General features: G+C 36.5%; 2 protein-coding genes across 2 annotated transcripts; both read left to right on the forward strand.

The window, feature by feature from the left end:
* The first annotated feature begins 662 nt into the window (after positions 1-662).
* Positions 663-12019, forward strand: LOC121384537 (26S proteasome non-ATPase regulatory subunit 5-like). The gene is made up of 8 exons (XM_041514968.1): positions 663-847; positions 6047-6191; positions 7544-7676; positions 8121-8224; positions 8997-9249; positions 9882-10070; positions 10685-10794; positions 11554-12019. The coding sequence occupies exons 1-8, from the start codon at positions 669-671 to the stop codon at positions 11947-11949; spliced, it is 1509 nt and encodes a 502-aa protein (XP_041370902.1). The 5' UTR covers positions 663-668; the 3' UTR covers positions 11950-12019.
* Positions 12020-13294: 1275 nt separating this feature from the next.
* Positions 13295-19819, forward strand: LOC121383138. Its single transcript, XM_041512955.1, has 5 exons — positions 13295-13558; positions 15659-15881; positions 16678-16777; positions 17716-17761; positions 18439-19819. Exons 1-5 carry the CDS (start codon positions 13346-13348, stop codon positions 19153-19155), a joined length of 1299 nt encoding a protein of 432 aa, XP_041368889.1. The 5' UTR covers positions 13295-13345; the 3' UTR covers positions 19156-19819.
* Positions 19820-20154: the final 335 nt, after the last annotated feature.

Genomic DNA, 20154 nt, shown 5'->3' on the forward strand with positions numbered 1-20154 from the left:
GGTATATGGCTTTTGATGTACCCTCTGAGTCTGTGTTCTTTTACCCCGAGCCGAAGGCGAGGGGGTAAAAGAGCACACAGAGGGTACATCAAAGGCCATATACCCCGAGAGATGCTTCTACAACGAATTTATCTTGCCGACATGTTAAACCATATAGCCAAATAATCAAAATAACGCCAGACAATAATTGTTAACAATCTATTAACGGAGCCGTACCACGCGGACGCGAACGAAACCACTTGCCAGTGACGAAAAATAGTTCCATCGATAAACGAGTTTTTAACTTCAAATGTTTGTAATACGAAATTGTCTGAAAAAGATATTAAAAAAACACACAAAAAAAACAACTTTATTTATTTATAATCTAATTATTGCTTTAGCATTAACTGGGGTGGCTGCAAACTGACAGACGGGGTATAAGAGAAGTTGGCTCCGCCCACAGGGGTATAAGGGATTTGTCCAACGGCAAACAACCAATGAGATTAAAGAATTTTACATGAAGGCGAGATAATATTATTTACAAATAATACAGCGAATAAAAAAGAGCCCCCCCCCCAAAAAAAAAAAACCCACCCCCACCAGAAATAGAAAAAACAATACTATGGTATAGAAAATATCATTACAATAACAAGGATGCTTTTACTTTTGGAGGAATTTCCAAAACAAGAATGGCTACCGCGGGAAAGATTTCCACTTTGTTGGACTCTCTTTCAAATTCAAATGATCAAATAGCAGTCTTAGAGTCATTGAATACCTTGTTGTCTGTGACCAGACCACAAGAATTAAGCCAAATTGCACCTAATGTTTCTTTTGACGTGGTTTTCGACTGTCTGTCTTCAGAAAATGAGTGTGTATATTTTTTAAGTAGTGACTTTGCAAAATTTTAAATAAGAGTTCTTTCCCTTACACTGTTAATGTGGAAGGGAGCGTTCTACTTTTAGATTTTCGCCTGAGGGTACATGATCCGTAACACAAATAATCATAGGGGTGAAATATCCGACCGTTACCCCCCCCCAATTGTTAAGGTACCGTTAGTTTTTGGGTTGGTGAGGTACTTCATAGGCCTACATGCATTAATCTAATGGGGTGGGGTCAGGTAACACTACTAACAGGCGAGGTACAGACTCGCTTAGAGTCGGACTAAGTTAGAGTCAAACACAACTTTAAAATAGGCTTGACAGTTCATTATAATACTTTTCAGTTTGTAAATGCTAATTAATATACTGTCATTTAACCATTATATTTATGAGCAGGGCTTCTACAGAGGTCAGTATTTAAAAATTTCGGTAACCGGAAGTCCGTTCATGTGAGTTTTACTCAGGTAACCGATTGTTCGGTTACATGAATATAGTTCTCATAACCAATGAGTTAGGCCTACCTAATCTTAAAACACTTGAACTACGGTTTTGTGCTACAGTGGTGGTTCAAATATATTTAAAAACAAACTGATTTTCGCTTTCATTACTGATATATGGTACTTTTAATTTTAGAATTTAATTATTCACCATGTAACCGATTGCCGATTCTTGTGATTTTAAAGTTGCGTAACGCGAACAGAACAACAGTTCTCGTGAATTATTGTGTCCTGCTTCTAGAATTTTTGTAATAAAATCCACTAGCCATGGGATCAGTAATTATTTTTTTTTACTAGCCATGATTAAAAATTCACTAGCCCTACTTTACTTTAAGTTAATACAATTTTACTAAATAATAGTAATAATCAGATATGTCACCTAAAGAGGGAGATAGAGCTTAAAAACACTAACGTTTGGGGTGGGGGCAGGATATTCATATTTACAAAATATACTTAACTGCAACATTTGACAAATATTTTCACTAGTCGTTGGGCATGACAGTGGTAGTTATTTACTTGCCCAACATTGAATAGCACTAGTCATGGGAGTGGGGCTACCATAATCTAGAAGCCCTGTATGAGTTAAGATAAACTGGGAGAATGAAATACATGATCAAACTACTAGACATTCGTCATTATTAATAGATTAGTGGTAATCCGATATTAGGACCACCCCAATACAGCGTGTGTGCATATAACTGCTCCCCTGGAAATTTTTTTTTTTTAAAAGAGGAAATTTGTATGGAGTAGTGGTGGATTCAACCCCTGAAACCCAACATGTGCCTATGATATAAGACATTTTAATAGTACCCACAGTAATATTAATAAGTAAAATGATACATCAAAGTGGTAGACATTCATTCTTAAAGAATTCTCACAAAAATGGACAGTAAAATTAAACTGGGTTAACTTGAGTTGACCATCCACTGGGGCGAGTTGGTAACTTTTTAGGGGTAAGTTAACTAAAACAGTTTGGGGTGAGTTGTCCAACCACCTGGATGAGTTGTCCAGCATTGTTAAAAGTAACTCTACACCTCATACAACTTTACAAGCCAAACTAGAATTGCTTACAAAACAATTGAAACAGTTTGGGGTGAGTTGTCCAGCCACCTGGATGAGTTGTCCAGCATTGTTAAAAGTAACTCTACACCTCATACAACTTTACAAGCCAAACTAGAATTGCTTACAAAACAATTGAAACAGTTTGGGGTGAGTTGTCCAGCCACCTGGATGAGTTGTCCAGCATTGTTAAAAGTAACTCTACACCTCATACAACTTTACAAGCCAAACTAGAATTGCTTACAAAACAATTGAAACAGTTTGGGGTGAGTTGTCCAGCCACCGGGATGAGTTGTCCAGCATTGTTAAAAGTAACTCTACACCTCATACAACTTTACAAGCCAAACTAGAATTGCTTACAAAACAATTGAAACAGTTTGGGGTGAGTTGTCCAGCCACCGGGATGAGTTGTCCAGCATTGTTAAAAGTAATTCTACACCTCATACAACTTTACAAGCCAAACTAGAATTGCTTACAAAACAATTGAAACAGTTTGGGGTGAGTTGTCCAGCCACCGGGATGAGTTGTCCAGCATTGTTAAAAGTAATTCTACACCTCATACAAGCCAAACGAGAATTGCTTACAAAACAATTGAAACAGTTTGGGGTGAGTTGTCCAACCACCGGGATGAGTTGTCCAGCATTGTTAAAAGTAATTCTACACCTCATACAACTTTACAAGCCAAACGAGAATTGCTTACAAAACAATTGAAACAGTTTGGGGTGAGTTGTCCAGCCACCGGGATGAGTTGTCCAGCATTGTTAAAAGTAACTCTACACCTCATACAAGCCAAACGAGAATTGCTTACAAAACAATTGAAACAGTTTGGGGTGAGTTGTCCAGCCACCGGGATGAGTTGTCCAGCATTGTTAAAAGTAACTCTACACCTCATACAAGCCAAACGAGAATTGCTTACAAAACAATTGAAACAGTTTGGGGTGAGTTGTCCAACCACCGGGATGAGTTGTCCAGCATTGTTAAAAGTAATTCTACACCTCATACAACTTTACAAGCCAAACGAGAATTGCTTACAAAACAATTGAAACAGTTTGGGGTGAGTTGTCCAGCCACCGGGATGAGTTGTCCAGCATTGTTAAAAGTAATTCTACACCTCATACAACTTTACAAGCCAAACTAGAATTGCTTACAAAACAATTGAAACAGTTTGGGGTGAGTTGTCCAGCCACCGGGATGAGTTGTCCAGCATTGTTAAAAGTAACTCTACACCTCATACAAGCCAAACGAGAATTGCTTACAAAACAATTGAAACAGTTTGGGGTGAGTTGTCCAGCCACCGGGATGAGTTGTCCAGCATTGTTAAAAGTAACTCTACACCTCATACAAGCCAAACGAGAATTGCTTACAAAACAATTGAAACAGTTTGGGGTGAGTTGTCCAGCCACCGGGATGAGTTGTCCAGCATTGTTAAAAGTAATTCTACACCTCATACAAGCCAAACGAGAATTGCTTACAAAACAATTGAAACAGTTTGGGGTGAGTTGTCCAGCCACCGGGATGAGTTGTCCAGCATTGTTAAAAGTAATTCTACACCTCATACAAGCCAAACGAGAATTGCTTACAAAACAATTGAAACAGTTTGGGGTGAGTTGTCCAGCCACCGGGATGAGTTGTCCAGCATTGTTAAAAGTAATTCTACACCTCATACAACTTTACAAGCCAAACGAGAATTGCTTACAAAACAATTGAAACAGTTTGGGGTGAGTTGTCCAACCACCGGGATGAGTTGTCCAGCATTGTTAAAAGTAATTCTACACCTCATACAACTTTACAAGCCAAACGAGAATTGCTTACAAAACAATTGAAACAGTTTGGGGTGAGTTGTCCAGCCACCGGGATGAGTTGTCCAGCATTGTTAAAAGTAATTCTACACCTCATACAACTTTACAAGCCAAACTAGAATTGCTTACAAAACAATTGAAACAGTTTGGGGTGAGTTGTCCAGCCACCGGGATGAGTTGTCCAGCATTGTTAAAAGTAACTCTACACCTCATACAAGCCAAACGAGAATTGCTTACAAAACAATTGAAACAGTTTGGGGTGAGTTGTCCAGCCACCGGGATGAGTTGTCCAGCATTGTTAAAAGTAACTCTACACCTCATACAAGCCAAACGAGAATTGCTTACAAAACAATTGAAACAGTTTGGGGTGAGTTGTCCAGCCACCGGGATGAGTTGTCCAGCATTGTTAAAAGTAACTCTACACCTCATACAAGCCAAACGAGAATTGCTTACAAAACAATTGAAACAGTTTGGGGTGAGTTGTCCAGCCACCGGGATGAGTTGTCCAGCATTGTTAAAAGTAACTCTACACCTCATACAAGCCAAACGAGAATTGCTTACAAAACAATTGAAACAGTTTGGGGTGAGTTGTCCAACCACCGGGATGAGTTGTCCAGCATTGTTAAAAGTAATTCTACACCTCATACAACTTTACAAGCCAAACGAGAATTGCTTACAAAACAATTGAAACAGTTTGGGGTGAGTTGTCCAGCCACCGGGATGAGTTGTCCAGCATTGTTAAAAGTAATTCTACACCTCATACAAGCCAAACTAAAATTGCTTACAAAACAATTGAAACAGTTTGTTGATCAAGACCAGGTATATGAATGTTTTCATGTGCCACTTAAAACTGGAACTAAAATGACTGTCTATGTAATGAATGTCATCTCTCTCTCTCTTTTCATATTAATCATGTAGATAAATAAATTTTGATTTGAGAAATGGCCCAAGCTTTGGGTCTTTCTCAGCTTTATTGAACAAACCCTCTTTATTAGTCTCCAACAGAAGGAACTATGTTTTCATCTCCATCTGTCTGTCTTCTGTCTGTGTCTGTCTGCCCTACTTAAAGTTTTCCGGATGTTTTTTTAACACAATGCCTTAAGATATTGAGTTCAAATTTTATGTATAGCAGATCAAGTTTGATTTTTATGGCAATTTACCCTCTTTTTATTTTTACAGAGTTATGACCCTTGAATTGAGGAGATAATAAAATTTGTTGGGCCCACTGGACTGAATTAGCTACATTTGCACCGGGCTAGATAAATCTGACCCAAAGGCTAGATGATTTCTGCACAGTAAATAGGCATGATGTCATAACTCAGGTTTTTTAGAATTCATTGAATTAATTATTTCCGAAGTTTATATTTATGGTGAAGCTGTTAGTCGTTGAATAATGCAGACTATATGTTTTTTTCAGCGTATGGTTAAATGAGTCTGTAGGTGAAGTGTATGAATGGCTGAAGAATAAACAAACTTTAGCTTAAAAGTTGTGTGCTTTATTGTAATTAAGTGGGTAAGAAAAAGAATCGGTCACCACTGTGAGGGTATAGATACGATAATTCCCACCCTCAGGACAAAATGTTATAATTTGTAAGTGCCCTTACAAAAACATTTTATCCCTTGGGTTGGAATTTCCATATTTATACCCAACAACGGTAATAGTTTCTAATATTGATTGCAATTTCATTCTAATGATATTGGCTGAGGACACTGTCATTTTTGTTCTGTAGAAATATGCATTCATGGGATAAACACGGACCCCACAGTAGAGGTTTATCTTGATGAATGAGCCCTGTGTCAGTCATTTTTTGCTATAAATATTTTTTGTTTTCAGGGAGCAGGTTCAGCTTGCTTGCAGCACTTTATCAAAGTTTTTATTAGCCTGTGACTCATCGCTGATTTTAAGGAGTTTCCAAGGTGAATTAATAAATTGGCTGTCCCACTCTAAAACAGCTGTGAGGCGGCTGGGTCTTGATCAGGTATTTTAGTTACCATTCATGTTTAACTTTTCTTTGTTAAACTCTAAATTATTGTTTAAGAGAAGGATCTTAGTTGTTAAAACTGTGTTTGCAGTACTCTTGACTTAGAATGGAAAATTTGATTCGATTTTGATTCAGACAAATACATAAATCCCCACAAATCCACAATGTATATTATAATTATGACCACATTTATCATAGAGTCATGTATGTCCACTATGCATACATTGTAAACAAAAGAAAGTACAATGAATTCTCTAAGTCAATATGTAAATAATTTTTATGCATCCAAATAGTTATATGGGGTTATAGCAAAAACGGCACCGTGCCAAGTGAAAACTGAACCAAGTTGGAAAAAAGGAACCAGGCGTTGGCTGAAACGGCACCAAAATCTATGGAAAAAACGGAACCCAGAGTTGCCTAAAATAGCACCAAATGTTAAAAGATATATGGCTAAAATGGAACCAGAATCATTGCAAGTTGTGAATGATGATATATGCTTAATAAAACAACAGCTATATTAATCATTTATTACTTTGTTTTATTTTGATGTCCACAGGTGTTTACAGAAAACATTCGCTGTTTACATTATTCAACGTTTAATAAAGACGACACATCTTGAAGGGAAAAACCTTTTGCTGGTCTTTGTTGTTAATTTTCTTTTTGTTTTGTTTTTATTATTATTTAATTTTAATTTTTTCTTTATTGTTGTTTTCACAGTAAAGGTAATTAACCACCCGTGTTTGTGATAGCCCTAGCCCATGATTATATTCATATTGTGTTGTGTGTTTATGTCAGTTTTCTTCTTCTTGTGTTTTATGAACGAACAAACAAAATAAATAGAATGTTTGACTGTAAACTTTTGTTATGTATGCCCTGAAGGGAATGAGTGGAACCCCACGTACAAAGAACGTATGGGAAGGAATGGTTGATAGAGGTGTAACGGCAAGACAGTATCATATCACGATCCATGGTCCACGGTACATCCATTCAATGCAGCTATATTGTGATACAATAGAATACATGCACGTTGTAAAAATGGTTCCATTTTCGCCAAAGTATTGAGGTGCTATTATAGCTCAACAAGGTTTGCATTTTTGCCCAAACATTGAGCTAATTTGAGGTGTCATTATAGCCAAATCGGTTCTGTTTTCGCCAATGATAATGGTTCCGTTTTGGTAGTGGTGTCGTTTTAGCCTCATCCCATTACAAGTACATTATGTTGTTTATCAAATCTCCATGATTATTTCTAAAGTAGTTTTTACATGATTATCATTAAAACAAAATTAGAGTATAGTTTTGATTCAAAAACATGTACTTGTACTCATTTCTTTTTCACTTTTTCAATTCAGCTAAGTAATGTTGTGAAAACAAATGAAGAAACTCTGGCCGGTTACCCTGATGTAGTTTTCCAGTTGTCCCAGTGTCTGGCAGATGAGAGGCTGGAAGTTGCACAGAAAGCTGGAGTTATTCTGGCAAGTCTCGGTGAGCAATCACAAGACTCAGGTGTTCAACAACATCCTCAAAACTAAATTACTACTACATTGTTTTATATTTCCCATGTTCCAGTCATGATGACTAGTATATATCAAAGGCCATGGTATGTGCTACTCTGACTGAAATGGTGCATATAAAAGATCCCTTGCTACTAATGGAAAAATGTAGCGGGTTTCTGTTCTGAGACTATACATCAAAATTACCAAATGTTTGATATCCAGTAGCTGATGATTAATAAGTCCATGCTCAAAACAGACTAACTTTTTACACTATTTGCGATACATATTTGACGCATTCATTTATTTTAAAGAAGGACCCTCCTACTCAGTGTTAACATTGTCAGTGTACACTGACTGTGTGTCACATTTTGGTGGAGTGTAATCATTATTTCTTTCACTATATAGTACCTTGTGTTTTCTGTTTTTCATTTAGGAAAAAGTACTCCAGGATTGTCTGTGCTGTTCAGTGATCCACTGAAGAAGTGTTTAAACCAGGTCATGATGCAGAGCGACCCGATCAGGTTCAGAGTCTACAAGGTAGGGAAAACATCTGGGGAGGTATTTCACTCAGTCGGTTACTCGATCAGGTTCAGAGTCTACAAGGTAGGGAAAACATCTGGGGGAGGCATTTTGCTCAGTCGGTTACTCGATCAGGTTCAGAGTCTACAAGGTAGGTAAAACATCTAGGGGAGGCATTTAGCTCAGTTGATTGACTGCTCACTTGAGATGCTTACGTCGCAGGATCGAACCACCTCGGTGGATCCATTCAACTGATTGGGTTTTTCTCGTTCTAACCAGTGCATCACAACTGGCCAAAGGCTGTGGTATGTGCTTTCCTGTTTGTGGAAAAATTGCATATAAAAGATTTCCTGTGATGACTATTTGTCAGAATGAACAAATGTTTGACATCCAATAGCTGATGATTAATTAATCAATGTGCTTTAGTGGTGTTGTTAAACAAAACAGACTTTAACTTTGTAAAACATCTGCTTTGTATGCCTACTGGCCGATGTTTGGAATACATATTTTTCAACCCAATTTAAATATATAATCGTATTAAGCACATTTTCATGAACACTTTACAAATAATACTGTCATTATGAGCTTAATTTTATAGTAAGGGAGCTATATCTTTGTATATGGCTAAATGTTAATAAAAATAGTGACCTCAATAACTCTTGACTCACTTTTGGTTGGACCATAATATTAATAATTTCTTTTTCTGCTTTTATTTTTTAATATAATAATAATTTTAAAAAAAGCCTTGCTGACTGCTAGTGTATGAAATTGCAGCTTCTTTTTGTTCCAGATGATAATCGACATGAGCTGTATGTCAACGGTTGCTATGGAGAAGTGTGCTGAATCGGGCATCTTGCGCCAGTTAGTCGGCGAGATGCAGAGAGATGACATACTCGTTCAGCTGAACTGTTTGGAGATGTTGTCGGACCTGGCGCAGGAGGAGCATGGTCTGGCATACCTAGACAAGCAGGGAATCGTCCGCAGGTTTGAGGATATGATGTCTGAGTTACAGACCAATCCACTGGCGAACTTTTTACTTCCAGGTAAGGCTAGTTACTGGACAATTTCTGTCACAAATTAATTCAACTTAAGAAATCTTTTTCTTTCTTTTTTCTGTTCGTGATCTTATAATTAGTTAATTTATGTATCAGGTAACATGCATTCCAAAGGCTGTGTCCGTGTACTATAATGCATATAGGAAAGTGCATAATTCATGAAAAACCTTTTGCTGCTAATAATATATTTAATAACGGCTGTCTGTATAATAGTACTATAACAGTTTTCATTTACAATAAAGGCTATTTCAATTTTATAAACATTATTGAAAATCCTGCATTAAAACTGCTTCTTGGATAAAAACAAAACAAAAAAACAATCATATTATAATGACATAATTCATGAGCATTTCCCCTGATTGCAGCTATATAATGACGTATTAAAAATGATCTTAATTGACATCACATAATTAATGACGATGTCATTTTTGTTTTCAGATAAAGTTTGGAACGTTTAAGATAGGTATTTTTGTAAGACGATTTATGATGCTTTTGTGAAAGCGAAAGTAGGAATAACAATTTTTACTCATTATTGTGAGTACAGAGTATGCAGTAAAACAGATGTAAACCATATAGGTCCTAGTTAATAATTGTATTATAAAGTTAACTTTTGACAACAGGTTTAATGAAGTTCTTCGGTGGTCTGGCGAGATTTCACCCTAAAGAAGTGTGTGGCAAGTTCAACAAGTTTACTCACACGGTGTTTGAGAATGTTGACGGGGGAGATCACACTCTTCAAGGGGTTGCCATAGATACAGTTGGATTCATTGGCAGTACAGTGGAGGGCAAGCTTGCTCTCGAAAAACTTGGTTGGTCACATTAATTTTTAAGGCAAAATTGCCCATTAAATGATTCAACATATTATTGCATGACAATATTTAATTTGTTCCCAGAGAAATCTATTCAACCAGCTGCATTCTGCTGTTCCACATGTTATTTATATTTTGGTGATTAATTGGTCTCCATCAATGTTAATTTTTATACGTCCAACTTTGACGGGTCATATGGTATGGCATTGCCCGTGCATCTTTCTTATCAATTGTGATGCACGGTCGTTCTAGGATCGATCCCGTCGGTGGGTACATTGAGCTATTTCTCGCTCCAGTCAGTGCACCACGACTGGTATATCAAAGGCTGTGGTATGTGTTATCCTGTCTGGGATGGTGCATATAATAGATCCATTGCTGCTAATTGAAAAGAGTAGCCCATGCAGTAGCGACAGCGGGTTTCTTCTCTTTATATCTGTGTGGTCCTTAACCATATAACCGTAAATAAAATGTTTTGAGTGTGTCGTTAAATAAAACATTTCCTTTCTTCCTTCTTTTTTAATCACTATTTTAAATGCTTACAGACTGTACTAAAACGATGGAGACCCAGTTTGTTCTACACATATCTTAAAAAATACTTGTGTTTATCTTGTCAGGTTCTTCAATGGACAACTGCTTACAGAAATTTGGAAACATTATTAGGAACTCGATGTCTGAGTTGAGGACACGGACATTACAGGCTGTAACAAGTCTAGTCATGTTACCTGTAAGTCGTTTTATGAGCCACTTTTTTATTTTAATAGTTGTACAAACTCTTCAGCATATAGCATTCTCTAGGTTATTGGGCCCTTTATAGAGTTGTTTACTGGATTCCAGTCTTCAAAATCTGAAAATCAATACTTGAATAAGGTTGAAGTTTGGATTTAATGCTGAAGTAACTGTTTTATTAACTGTTTTATTTTTTTTAAAGTAATTTTAAATAAATAAAATAGAATGTCTAATGTTTTACAATTTTAGTATCTTAATGTTAAAAAGAACAAAAATAACTGCAGGTTTTGCAACAGATTCCAGATTCATTGACAAATGGAGAATGTCGGAAGAAAAAAAAAGTTTTAAATATTGTATCCCCAAAGTCATTTACTTTCTGAGGAACAAGCTTAGATTTGGTGGTTATTATTAACATAAATATGACTCAAACTCTTTTGAAATTAAGTAATGCTTGTATTATCACAATTAATGTTACAGTACTGTATATAAATGCCCTCCAAACCCTAGTACGGTATATGTTAACAAGCTTTTTTTATGAATCATTAAGTAGGCCTACACATTGTAATCATGGGACAAAATTTATGAAGCTTGTTTTGCTTAAACGCAGGTGATTAAGCATTGTAAATGTATGTAGTTACACATGTGTAAGTCTAAAACAGGCTTTGTAAATTTGGCCTAATGTGTTTGGTGACAACTGGTTGCCTGGATACATTTCTGTAAAGACTTCCTTGTGTAATCAGTGTTTTATTTTTTATAGGTGGAGAGTCAAACTACAGAACTGCTAAAACTCACAGAAAGATGGTTTCTCAGATTATGTCCAAAACCCTTTGAAGTTATTTGGAACATTACACGGCAACCATTTATAGACATTCGCCACGACTGCTATCGACTTCTGCAGGCACTAGCGCTGCAACCATGGGGACAGAAGCTGATGAATGAAACTGCAGGATTCCACGAATTTATGCTTGACCGATCGACAGAAAGTAGCAGAGAAGGAAAGGAAGCAAAGTACGAAATTATTAAAACTTTGGCTGTGTCTCCAACAATTATTGAAGTGTTTGGGCGACCATTCTATGTTCGGATAATGGAGTATTGTAACCAAGGAGCATTTTATGTGAGAGCCCAGGCAGACGTTGCTTTTGAAGAAGGCTGATAAATCAAGGACTTACTGCATAACGAGGGACTTTTTAATGTTCTTTATTTAATAAATTTTATTATCAAAACTTTTATTTGTTGTTATCAATTCATATTGTTATAAAATTGATGGAGATTAAAACTGAAAGTGGGTAACTTTTATCGCCTTCAATAAATAAATTCAACACTTTTAAGGGCTAGTGTTGATTAACCACTTTTAAGAATATCTTGAGAAAGAACACACATGCAAGGCTTCTAGATTATGGTAGCTCCGCTCCCATGGCTAGTGATATTCAATGTTGGGCTAGTAAACAACTACTATTGCCATGTCCGACGGCTAGTGGGAAAAAAAGTATCAAATGTTGTGGTTTAGTCTTTTCTTTTCTTTTTGGTAAATATGAATATCCTGCCACCTCCCCTCCCCGATGTTTTTAAGCTATATCCCTCTCTTTAGGTCATATATCCGATTTTTGCTAATTATATAGTAAAATTGTATCAACTTTAAAAGTCAAGTAGGGCGAGTGAATTTTTAATTGTGGCTTGTAAACTTTAAATCACTGATCCCCATGGCTAGTGAATTTTATAAAAATTCTAGAAACCCTGCACACGTTTTCAGAACCAGATTATCTTAATTTACTTTGGGTTTTCATTCAAAATTCATGATTGTCTGATTAACTAACATATCTTAATTATTCAACAGAAAGGACTCTTCAGTGATGTCGGTGTATTTTTTTAAACAGCTAGCCTATCATGGTCTAGATGAGAAGGAATAAAAAGTAATGTCACATAGGCTACTCTTGCTAATTGGCAGTAAGGGAGTTTTAAAATGCACTTTCTCAGGCAAGATGGTATGCATCACGCCACATCATCTGTTGGTTGTACAGTACTGCAGGGAATGGAAATAATGCAGTTGGTCAGTCATAGTGAGTGCTCTTGTGAGCTACATTGGCTTCCCATTTGAAATTAAATTAAAAAGTTTTCTCATAAAAGCAAAATGAATTTTAACAAGACTAGTCTCACAGTGACCATTCAACAATCATGTAACTAGTTCGGGGTATAATGGGAGTTTTTATAAAACGTTCTAATGGAGGGGTGTTAAGTCATGATTGTAATTTTCCCCCTTTTTTTTTTTAATTCAGTAGTGTGAGACATTCCCCAGATTTTACTTTTCTCCATAGACAGTAGTTAATGACCTAAGATGTTATTAGAATTTTAAAATAATTCCAACTATATAATTTAAAATATTAATTGGAGAATCTGATGTATTTATAGTCTTAGGAATTTAAAGCATAAATTAAACATTGGTATGTGACCCGTGAAAATTTGTTTAAAGGGAAATAACTCTAATTGTATTTGTTGACATTGCAACACGTTCGAGCAACATAACGCACGTGTTTGTTTCCAGTGCTTTCATAATGACGTTTTCGTCGTTATCTCGATCTTGGCACTCTGTGTATTCGTGTTTTGTAAATCAGTGTAGTCTAAACTCGTCAAAATCCATTATAAAAATGGCAAAATGTACGTTAGCACCACAGAATTCTGTAGGCTACAAATTTGAAGGACGTTCCAGTTCAGATTCCGAAAGCGACGTTCAACCGTCTGATGAAGATAAAAAGAAAACGTTTCTGGTATTGAATACTAGTTGTGTGGCAAGAATTTCAATTTCACTTGTTACCCCTTAACAGATATTTATTAGAAAATAATGTTTCCATTTATGACGAACTTTAAAGTGAGCCATCACTCCCGACTCCAGTTCATCAAGATTAACCTCGCGTACAAGCACATAGCCCGAGTACTCGGACTGTAAGAGAGCTAGACGGACATTTGGACATAAATACGCTCTCATTACAGTCAGAGACCAAGCTATGCACCACAGCCTTTGATATGCCAGAGTGGTACACATGCCAAACACTGAAACAGGCATACGACTCATAGATCAAATACTTTTTTCACCTTGAGAAAACGTGAATGTAATATTGTTTCTGTGTGTGAATGTGTACTACTCTGTCGCTTTGGTGATTGTCCACAGCCCAGTGGCAAAGCGCTTATTTGATGCGTTTTCGGTCTGGGATCGATCCCCGTCGGTGGGTCCATTGTTCTATTTCTCGCTTCACCCAGTGCACCACGACTGGTATATCAAAGGCCGTGATATGTGCTATCCTGTCTGTGGGATGGTGCATATAAAAGATCACTTGCTACTAATGATAAAATGTAGAGGGTTTCCTCTCTAACACTGATAAAACTACCAAATATTTGACATCCAATAGCCGATGATTAATGAATCAATGTGCTGTAGTGGTGTCGTTACACAAAACAAAAGTTTTTTAGTGATTGTCGGGCACTTGTCGTTTTGAGATGGCCCCTGGAAGACGGAATTGCTGAGTGGGCGATCGTGTGACGCAACGTCACGATATAGGTCAGAGTTTGCCGAAGCTTAGCTGAATGTGGGTGCTGTCGGGTTTCTTTCTGTAGTGTGTGTATTAGTGATTAATATCTGAATTTCTTTTAATCAATCAACTCGAAAATGATCGATGTAAAGGTATTTAACGTCAAACATAGGATTGTTGTGGTATTAGAGCGGAAATCTTTACCAACTTTTTGGTTGTCGGGCATTGCCAAAAAAATACATAGCTTGGTCTCTGACTGTAATGAGAGCCTATTTATGTCCAAATGTCCGTCTAGCTCTCTTACAGTCAGAGTACTCGGGCTAACAAGCACAATGCAAGGTTTATCCTGCCTAGCCATTAAGCCATTAGCACTTCCGAACGGTTCCGAGGAATTTTGCTCGGAACGAATTGCGGTCAAAATAACGACTACCATCACATTTTCACACTCTTAATCGTGTATTGTGATCTATTTCGAGCTCATGGAGACCAAGAAATACTTACTTCGAAACGATCTTCACTTTGAATTAAAAGAAAAAAGTACAATTGTGGGGTTTTTTCACCGAGCCGATTCTAGCAGCCAATTGTTTTGGCAGACAATTTCAGCAGACACACATGGCGACGTTCTAAACACCGGACTCGTATGCCTTTCGGTTGTTATCTGTATTTCCCACACAGACTGGTTTTTGCACCTAAAGTTAGATGAATGTACTGTGATAGAAGGCGATGGTTTCAGACAGATTATTTGCAAGTGCTTGTGACCTGTAGAAAAAGGCACTTGATATACATTCTAGAGGCATGTTCATGAATGTGAGCGATCACTGTTGTATGCTAGACTGTTTTCTGCCTGACATTAGATGAATGACGGATAATGATAAATTATGAAACAACAATTTTATGTAGCTCTTATTAGACTGGTGACCATTTACATTATTCTTACATTGTATTACTTGAAATAAAGAATATGTGTGGTACCAAGTTGAAACTCCATGGTTGTTTGGTGAACATTGGTAGGTAGATTAATTTTAGAAATGGATCATACATTACTGGTCGCCAAGTCAATAGTGAAGCTCTTAAACCTTCTTTTTTTTAAGCCTTAGCCCAGTTTTCGCGGGAAAGATGAGTGATCACTCCTGCTCCAGTCCACACGAGTAGGTAAATTATATTTGAAACTTCATCTGATTGCTCGTCTAGCACCATTTCAGGAGAGTGATCTTCAGCTCGCCTCGATTTTGCTCATGGTAAAGACTGCTAGCATGTTGGGCTTGAAAAAGCACTAGCCTCGGGCAGCTGGCTAGTCTGTGTCCCAAACTCTGATTAATATACACATGTAATTTGTTTCAGATCGTTGGTCTAGGTAACTGTGATCAGCGAGAAACCCGACATAGCATTGGAATGTACATATTGGACCGGATTTCCAGTCACTTCAAACTACGCTGGGATAGGGACGATTTCCGGAAAAGTGGAGGCTTTGTTGCTCAGACTAGTCTTACCTCTGGCGTTGACCTCGTTCTACTAAAACCACGGGTTCCCATGAACATAAATGGCACTAGTGTTGCCAAAGCAGGTACTGAGATTATTATTCCATTCTTTTACTAAAATTGTTTTGACATCTATAGCAATGTGGTGGTGGGGGATACATAATTATAAGATTCCATTTCAAGTGAAATAATTTTCAATTGTCACACGGGACATAAATATGATACAAAATGGAGCTTGTTTATTATCCTATTTATTGCCCATAATCAATCATAATTTATATCACTCAAGTTGTTTGGTTGGAGTTCAGGTACGGTTGTAGTGCGTCAATCAATGATGTGAAAGTATTACGTCCCACTTGGCATTTTAGTGGGATGTATCACTTTGATTTGTACCAAGATATTTTTTAACAATATGGTTAATAAATAGAGATCATGATATAGAAATAGAAAGCTGTATACATGCTTGTTTCTTAGGCCCAAGACATGCTGTTCTTGTTAGCCATTAAACTGCAGATTTAAGGTCATTATGGAACATTTTCTGTTGAATTTTTTTATCATTTTAACACTGAGGTGAGTAAAGTACTGAAGTACCCATTTCCATGCCTGATAGTACTGTGTTTTTGTATTGGTTTTGTAGGTATTACTGTGTGAACAAAAGTAAGTTGGTTAAATTTTAGTACTGTAGTTAAAGTTGTAGATAAAAGAATAATGTCTGGCTGCTGTGTGAGTGTATTGGAACTATAAAGATCAGAGCTATGATATTAATATAATTTCAATATGTGAAGTTATATTTTTCATTAAGTCTGCTTGTGATACCTAGGTTATTTAATAATGCCATTTTTTTAAAAATTCTAATATTATTGCCAAATATTCTATTTTTAGCGCGTCACTATCAGATTTTGTCCGACAACATCTACCTGATCCATGACGACCTTGACATTCCCATTGGAAAGTTTCAGTTGAAGGAAAGTGGCAGTGCAGGGTGAGTGACTACTAGTAAGCTGTATGGCTGAAACTGTTTTATCATCAGGGGTCACACTGGAAAGAAATTTGTTTTAGCCAATTTTCAGATATGTAGGGTATTTGTTTGAAAATTATAATGAAGTGGCTTATTTAAATAACATTTTATTAGTCAAAAACTGAATGTTGTAGCCACTTAGTATAAAAATTAGCAATTGGTTAATTTGGCAATGGGCAGAGTGAGGCTATGTCATACATGCCAAGCCTACTGATAAATGGTAGAAGTATCTTTTACTGTTCGACAGTATTAGCACACTACCATCATCATATATCAAAAATATTTTTATTTATATACAAGATGATGCATAACTTCTCAGAGACATGAAAAAACAAAAGTAGCACTTTCTCTGTCCAGTATTAATATTGTCCAAAGATGATAAATTGAGGTTTTAAAATTAGCTTTTATAATTGTAAAGTACACATTTAAAAAACAAACTGGAAAATTTATTTTAGGATTTTCTTTCACTTCTTTTACGTTCATCGGGATATGAAAAAAAAATCATCCGGAAACTGAATCAGCGAAGCCATTCTCACATAATCTTATGGATTTTTTTTTTTTTATCATGCCCAGATGAACGTAAAAGAAATAACAGACAATACTTATAATTAAATTTGAATCATACTTGTTGATAATAACACTAAAATGTAATCCTTTATTTTGAATTATTAATGGTTCATAAACAATAACACTCAATAAGACAACTTGCCCATATAAAATGACGTCATCAGATGTGATGTTCCCTGATAATGTAATTTTTACGTTCATCGAGAAATTAACAAACTCACGTTACTACGTCTGGACCAATGGGATGACGTTATGTTGTAATGAATGTAACAGAAATTTAATTATTTTATAATTGTAAACAGACTACTAATTGCTTATTAATTATTTATTTTCAGCGGACACAATGGGATAAAGTCTGTGATGCACTCGATGAGAACTAATGTAAGTAGTCATGTAGACAATATTATCTGATTATTATAATTACTTGAATGCTACAAACAATTTAGTTTCTAGTGATAGTATTTCCTAACAAATTATAATGTTTGATAGACCGCAACTGACCCATGATTAATGTTAATGGCAGGTTATGTTCAGGTACATATTTAGTCTATATGATAATTTTAGCAATCCCAGATTCAACCGTATTATGCCATTACTGTGGTTTGTGAAGCAGTATGATTTCATTTATGCTTCTGATTTGTTTCTTTGTCAGTGTCGGTTAAAAAACAAATTCTGAGTCTAAGAGATGAAAACTGTTAAATTTTTCCATCTTTTATATGCACAATCCCACATAGGTTAGCACATACCATGGCCTTTGATATACCATTCATGGTGCACTGGCTGGAACGAATAATAGTCCAATATGCCCACAGGGATCGATCTTAGACCAACCGTGTATCAAGTGAGCACTTTACTACTGGGCTATGTTCTGCCCAGGTGGACATGATGACCCACTGAGAGTTTAATCAGGATGTTGTTTCTCTGTTTTTAATCTGTCATCTTAGTTCTAGTTTACAACAGAAAACCTGGTACTGGGTAATTATTCCAGCTTGGTTTCAAATTATTTCAATAAGTTTGTAACTACTGAAGATTCATTAAGTGTGTTTTTCATATTTTAGAACCTGAAGAGACTGAGAATTGGAATAGACCGACCCAGCTCGCAGGATGATGTTATAGAATATGTTCTCACCAGATTCACGTACGATCAAGAACTGGCTCTGCTGCCAGTCATCGCATCAGCTGTCTCATCTTTGTTTCAGCACATCGGACAACAGTGCCAAGTAGAACTTGATGTCAAACTGAAGACAGATCCATTAAAATCACTTCAGTGGAACGGTGTCCGAATCACAAAATCACACAGAGAAAAACAGCACAGGTCAAACAAATGGGACAGAGATTTAAAGTTTGAAAGACAGAATGACCGTTTTGATAATAGGTCAAATAATTCAAGAAAACATGGGCATTCGAGAATGAGTAAATGGGAGGATACAGATGATTTCCCAAGACAAAGAAGGACTTCTGGATATGATGATATTGAAGACTTTCCAAGAAACCGAGGTAATTCCAGGTCTGATGATTTCGATGGATTTGATGATATCCCAAGACAAAGGACTTCAAGGGCTGATAATTTTGAAGACTTTCCAAGAAACAAGAGAAGTCCTAAGTCTAATAAATTTTCTGGATTTGATGATGTCCCGAGACAAAGACGGATGTCTAAGTACGATGATTTGTATGAATTTGAAGACTTGTGGGATGAGGAAGAAATTTCGGATTCCCGACAAAAGAAACCCTCGGACACTGAGTGGAGAGATCTGTCAGTTAAACGTGGATCATGAGACAGAGCGTTTCTAGTGCAGCCACATTTTAATACAACCTGCACAAAATACATTCAGCTTGCTTCCAGTTTATAATTCTTAATGTTAAGAGCTCTGTGTATGGGGGTGTATAACCCACAAATGAGTTAATGCCAATTTTGTTTTACCCGTTTTTCATTTGCATATTAAATTTAGGATATCATTTACATTAATATATAATGGGTTATGCTAAAAGGAAAGGTTACATGAAATTATTTTTGCAGAACTCATAAAAGAGTTACGCTAATTTTGCATTGCCTGTTTTTCTTTTGTTCCTTAAATTTAGGATATCATTTACAAGAATACAATGGGTTGTGCAGAAAGGTAAAGGTGACCTGAAATTATTTCTGTATAACCCATAAATGAGTTACAGATGTTTAATAATTCTCGGAGGCATGAAACAATGAAGTTGATTAAGTCATCTGATGTAAAAATAACCGTAAAAGATTGTAAGATTAGCAAGTTTCACAAAACACAAGTGGCATCTGGAAGGTTGAAATAGTGTTGTTATAGGCGGGACATAGGATCGATCCCAGTCAGTGGGACTTTTGGGTTATTTCTCATTCAGCCAGTGCACCACAACTTGTATATCAAAGGTTGTGGTATGTGCTGTCCCGTGTTTGGGATGGTGCATATATATATATGGGATCCCTTGCTACTAATTGAAAAATGTAGCAGGTTTACTATAATTTTGTCACAATTACCAAATGTTTGAATCCAATAACTTATGATTAATAAATCAATGTGCTTTAGTGGTGGTGTTAAATTTTCCCCCCCCCCACCCCACCATAAAATGCAATTGGATTGCTGGTATGTCCCCATGTATAAACCGTAATTTATCACTGATAATTTTGCATATTGCGTGGGGAAAACATCACCTACATATAGAGTAACAGCAGAATCCACAATAGGCTACCTTCTTTTATTTACCTCCATAGCCCAGTGGTACAGAGCTCACTTGATGCACGGTCAGTTTGGGAT

This window comes from Gigantopelta aegis, chromosome 10 (assembly GCF_016097555.1).
Source record: "Gigantopelta aegis isolate Gae_Host chromosome 10, Gae_host_genome, whole genome shotgun sequence".
In the NCBI taxonomy this organism is placed as follows: domain Eukaryota; kingdom Metazoa; phylum Mollusca; class Gastropoda; order Neomphalida; family Peltospiridae; genus Gigantopelta; species Gigantopelta aegis.

What these genes read in the sequence shown, in the direction of transcription:
- LOC121384537 (XM_041514968.1), top strand. Translation starts at nt 669, where the DNA reads ATGGCTACCGCGGGAAAGATTTCCACTTTGTTGGACTCTCTTTCAAAT. An exon ending in AGTTATTCTGGCAAGTCTCG is followed by an intron (nt 7,677 to 8,120) that starts GTGAGCAATCAC and finishes TTTTTCATTTAG; the next exon opens with GAAAAAGTACTCCAGGATTG. An exon ending in TCAGGTTCAGAGTCTACAAG is followed by an intron (nt 8,225 to 8,996) that starts GTAGGGAAAACA and finishes TTTTTGTTCCAG; the next exon opens with ATGATAATCGACATGAGCTG.
- LOC121383138 (XM_041512955.1), top strand. Translation starts at nt 13,346, where the DNA reads ATGACGTTTTCGTCGTTATCTCGATCTTGGCACTCTGTGTATTCGTGT. An exon ending in CACTAGTGTTGCCAAAGCAG is followed by an intron (nt 15,882 to 16,677) that starts GTACTGAGATTA and finishes TTCTATTTTTAG; the next exon opens with CGCGTCACTATCAGATTTTG. An exon ending in AAGGAAAGTGGCAGTGCAGG is followed by an intron (nt 16,778 to 17,715) that starts GTGAGTGACTAC and finishes ATTTATTTTCAG; the next exon opens with CGGACACAATGGGATAAAGT.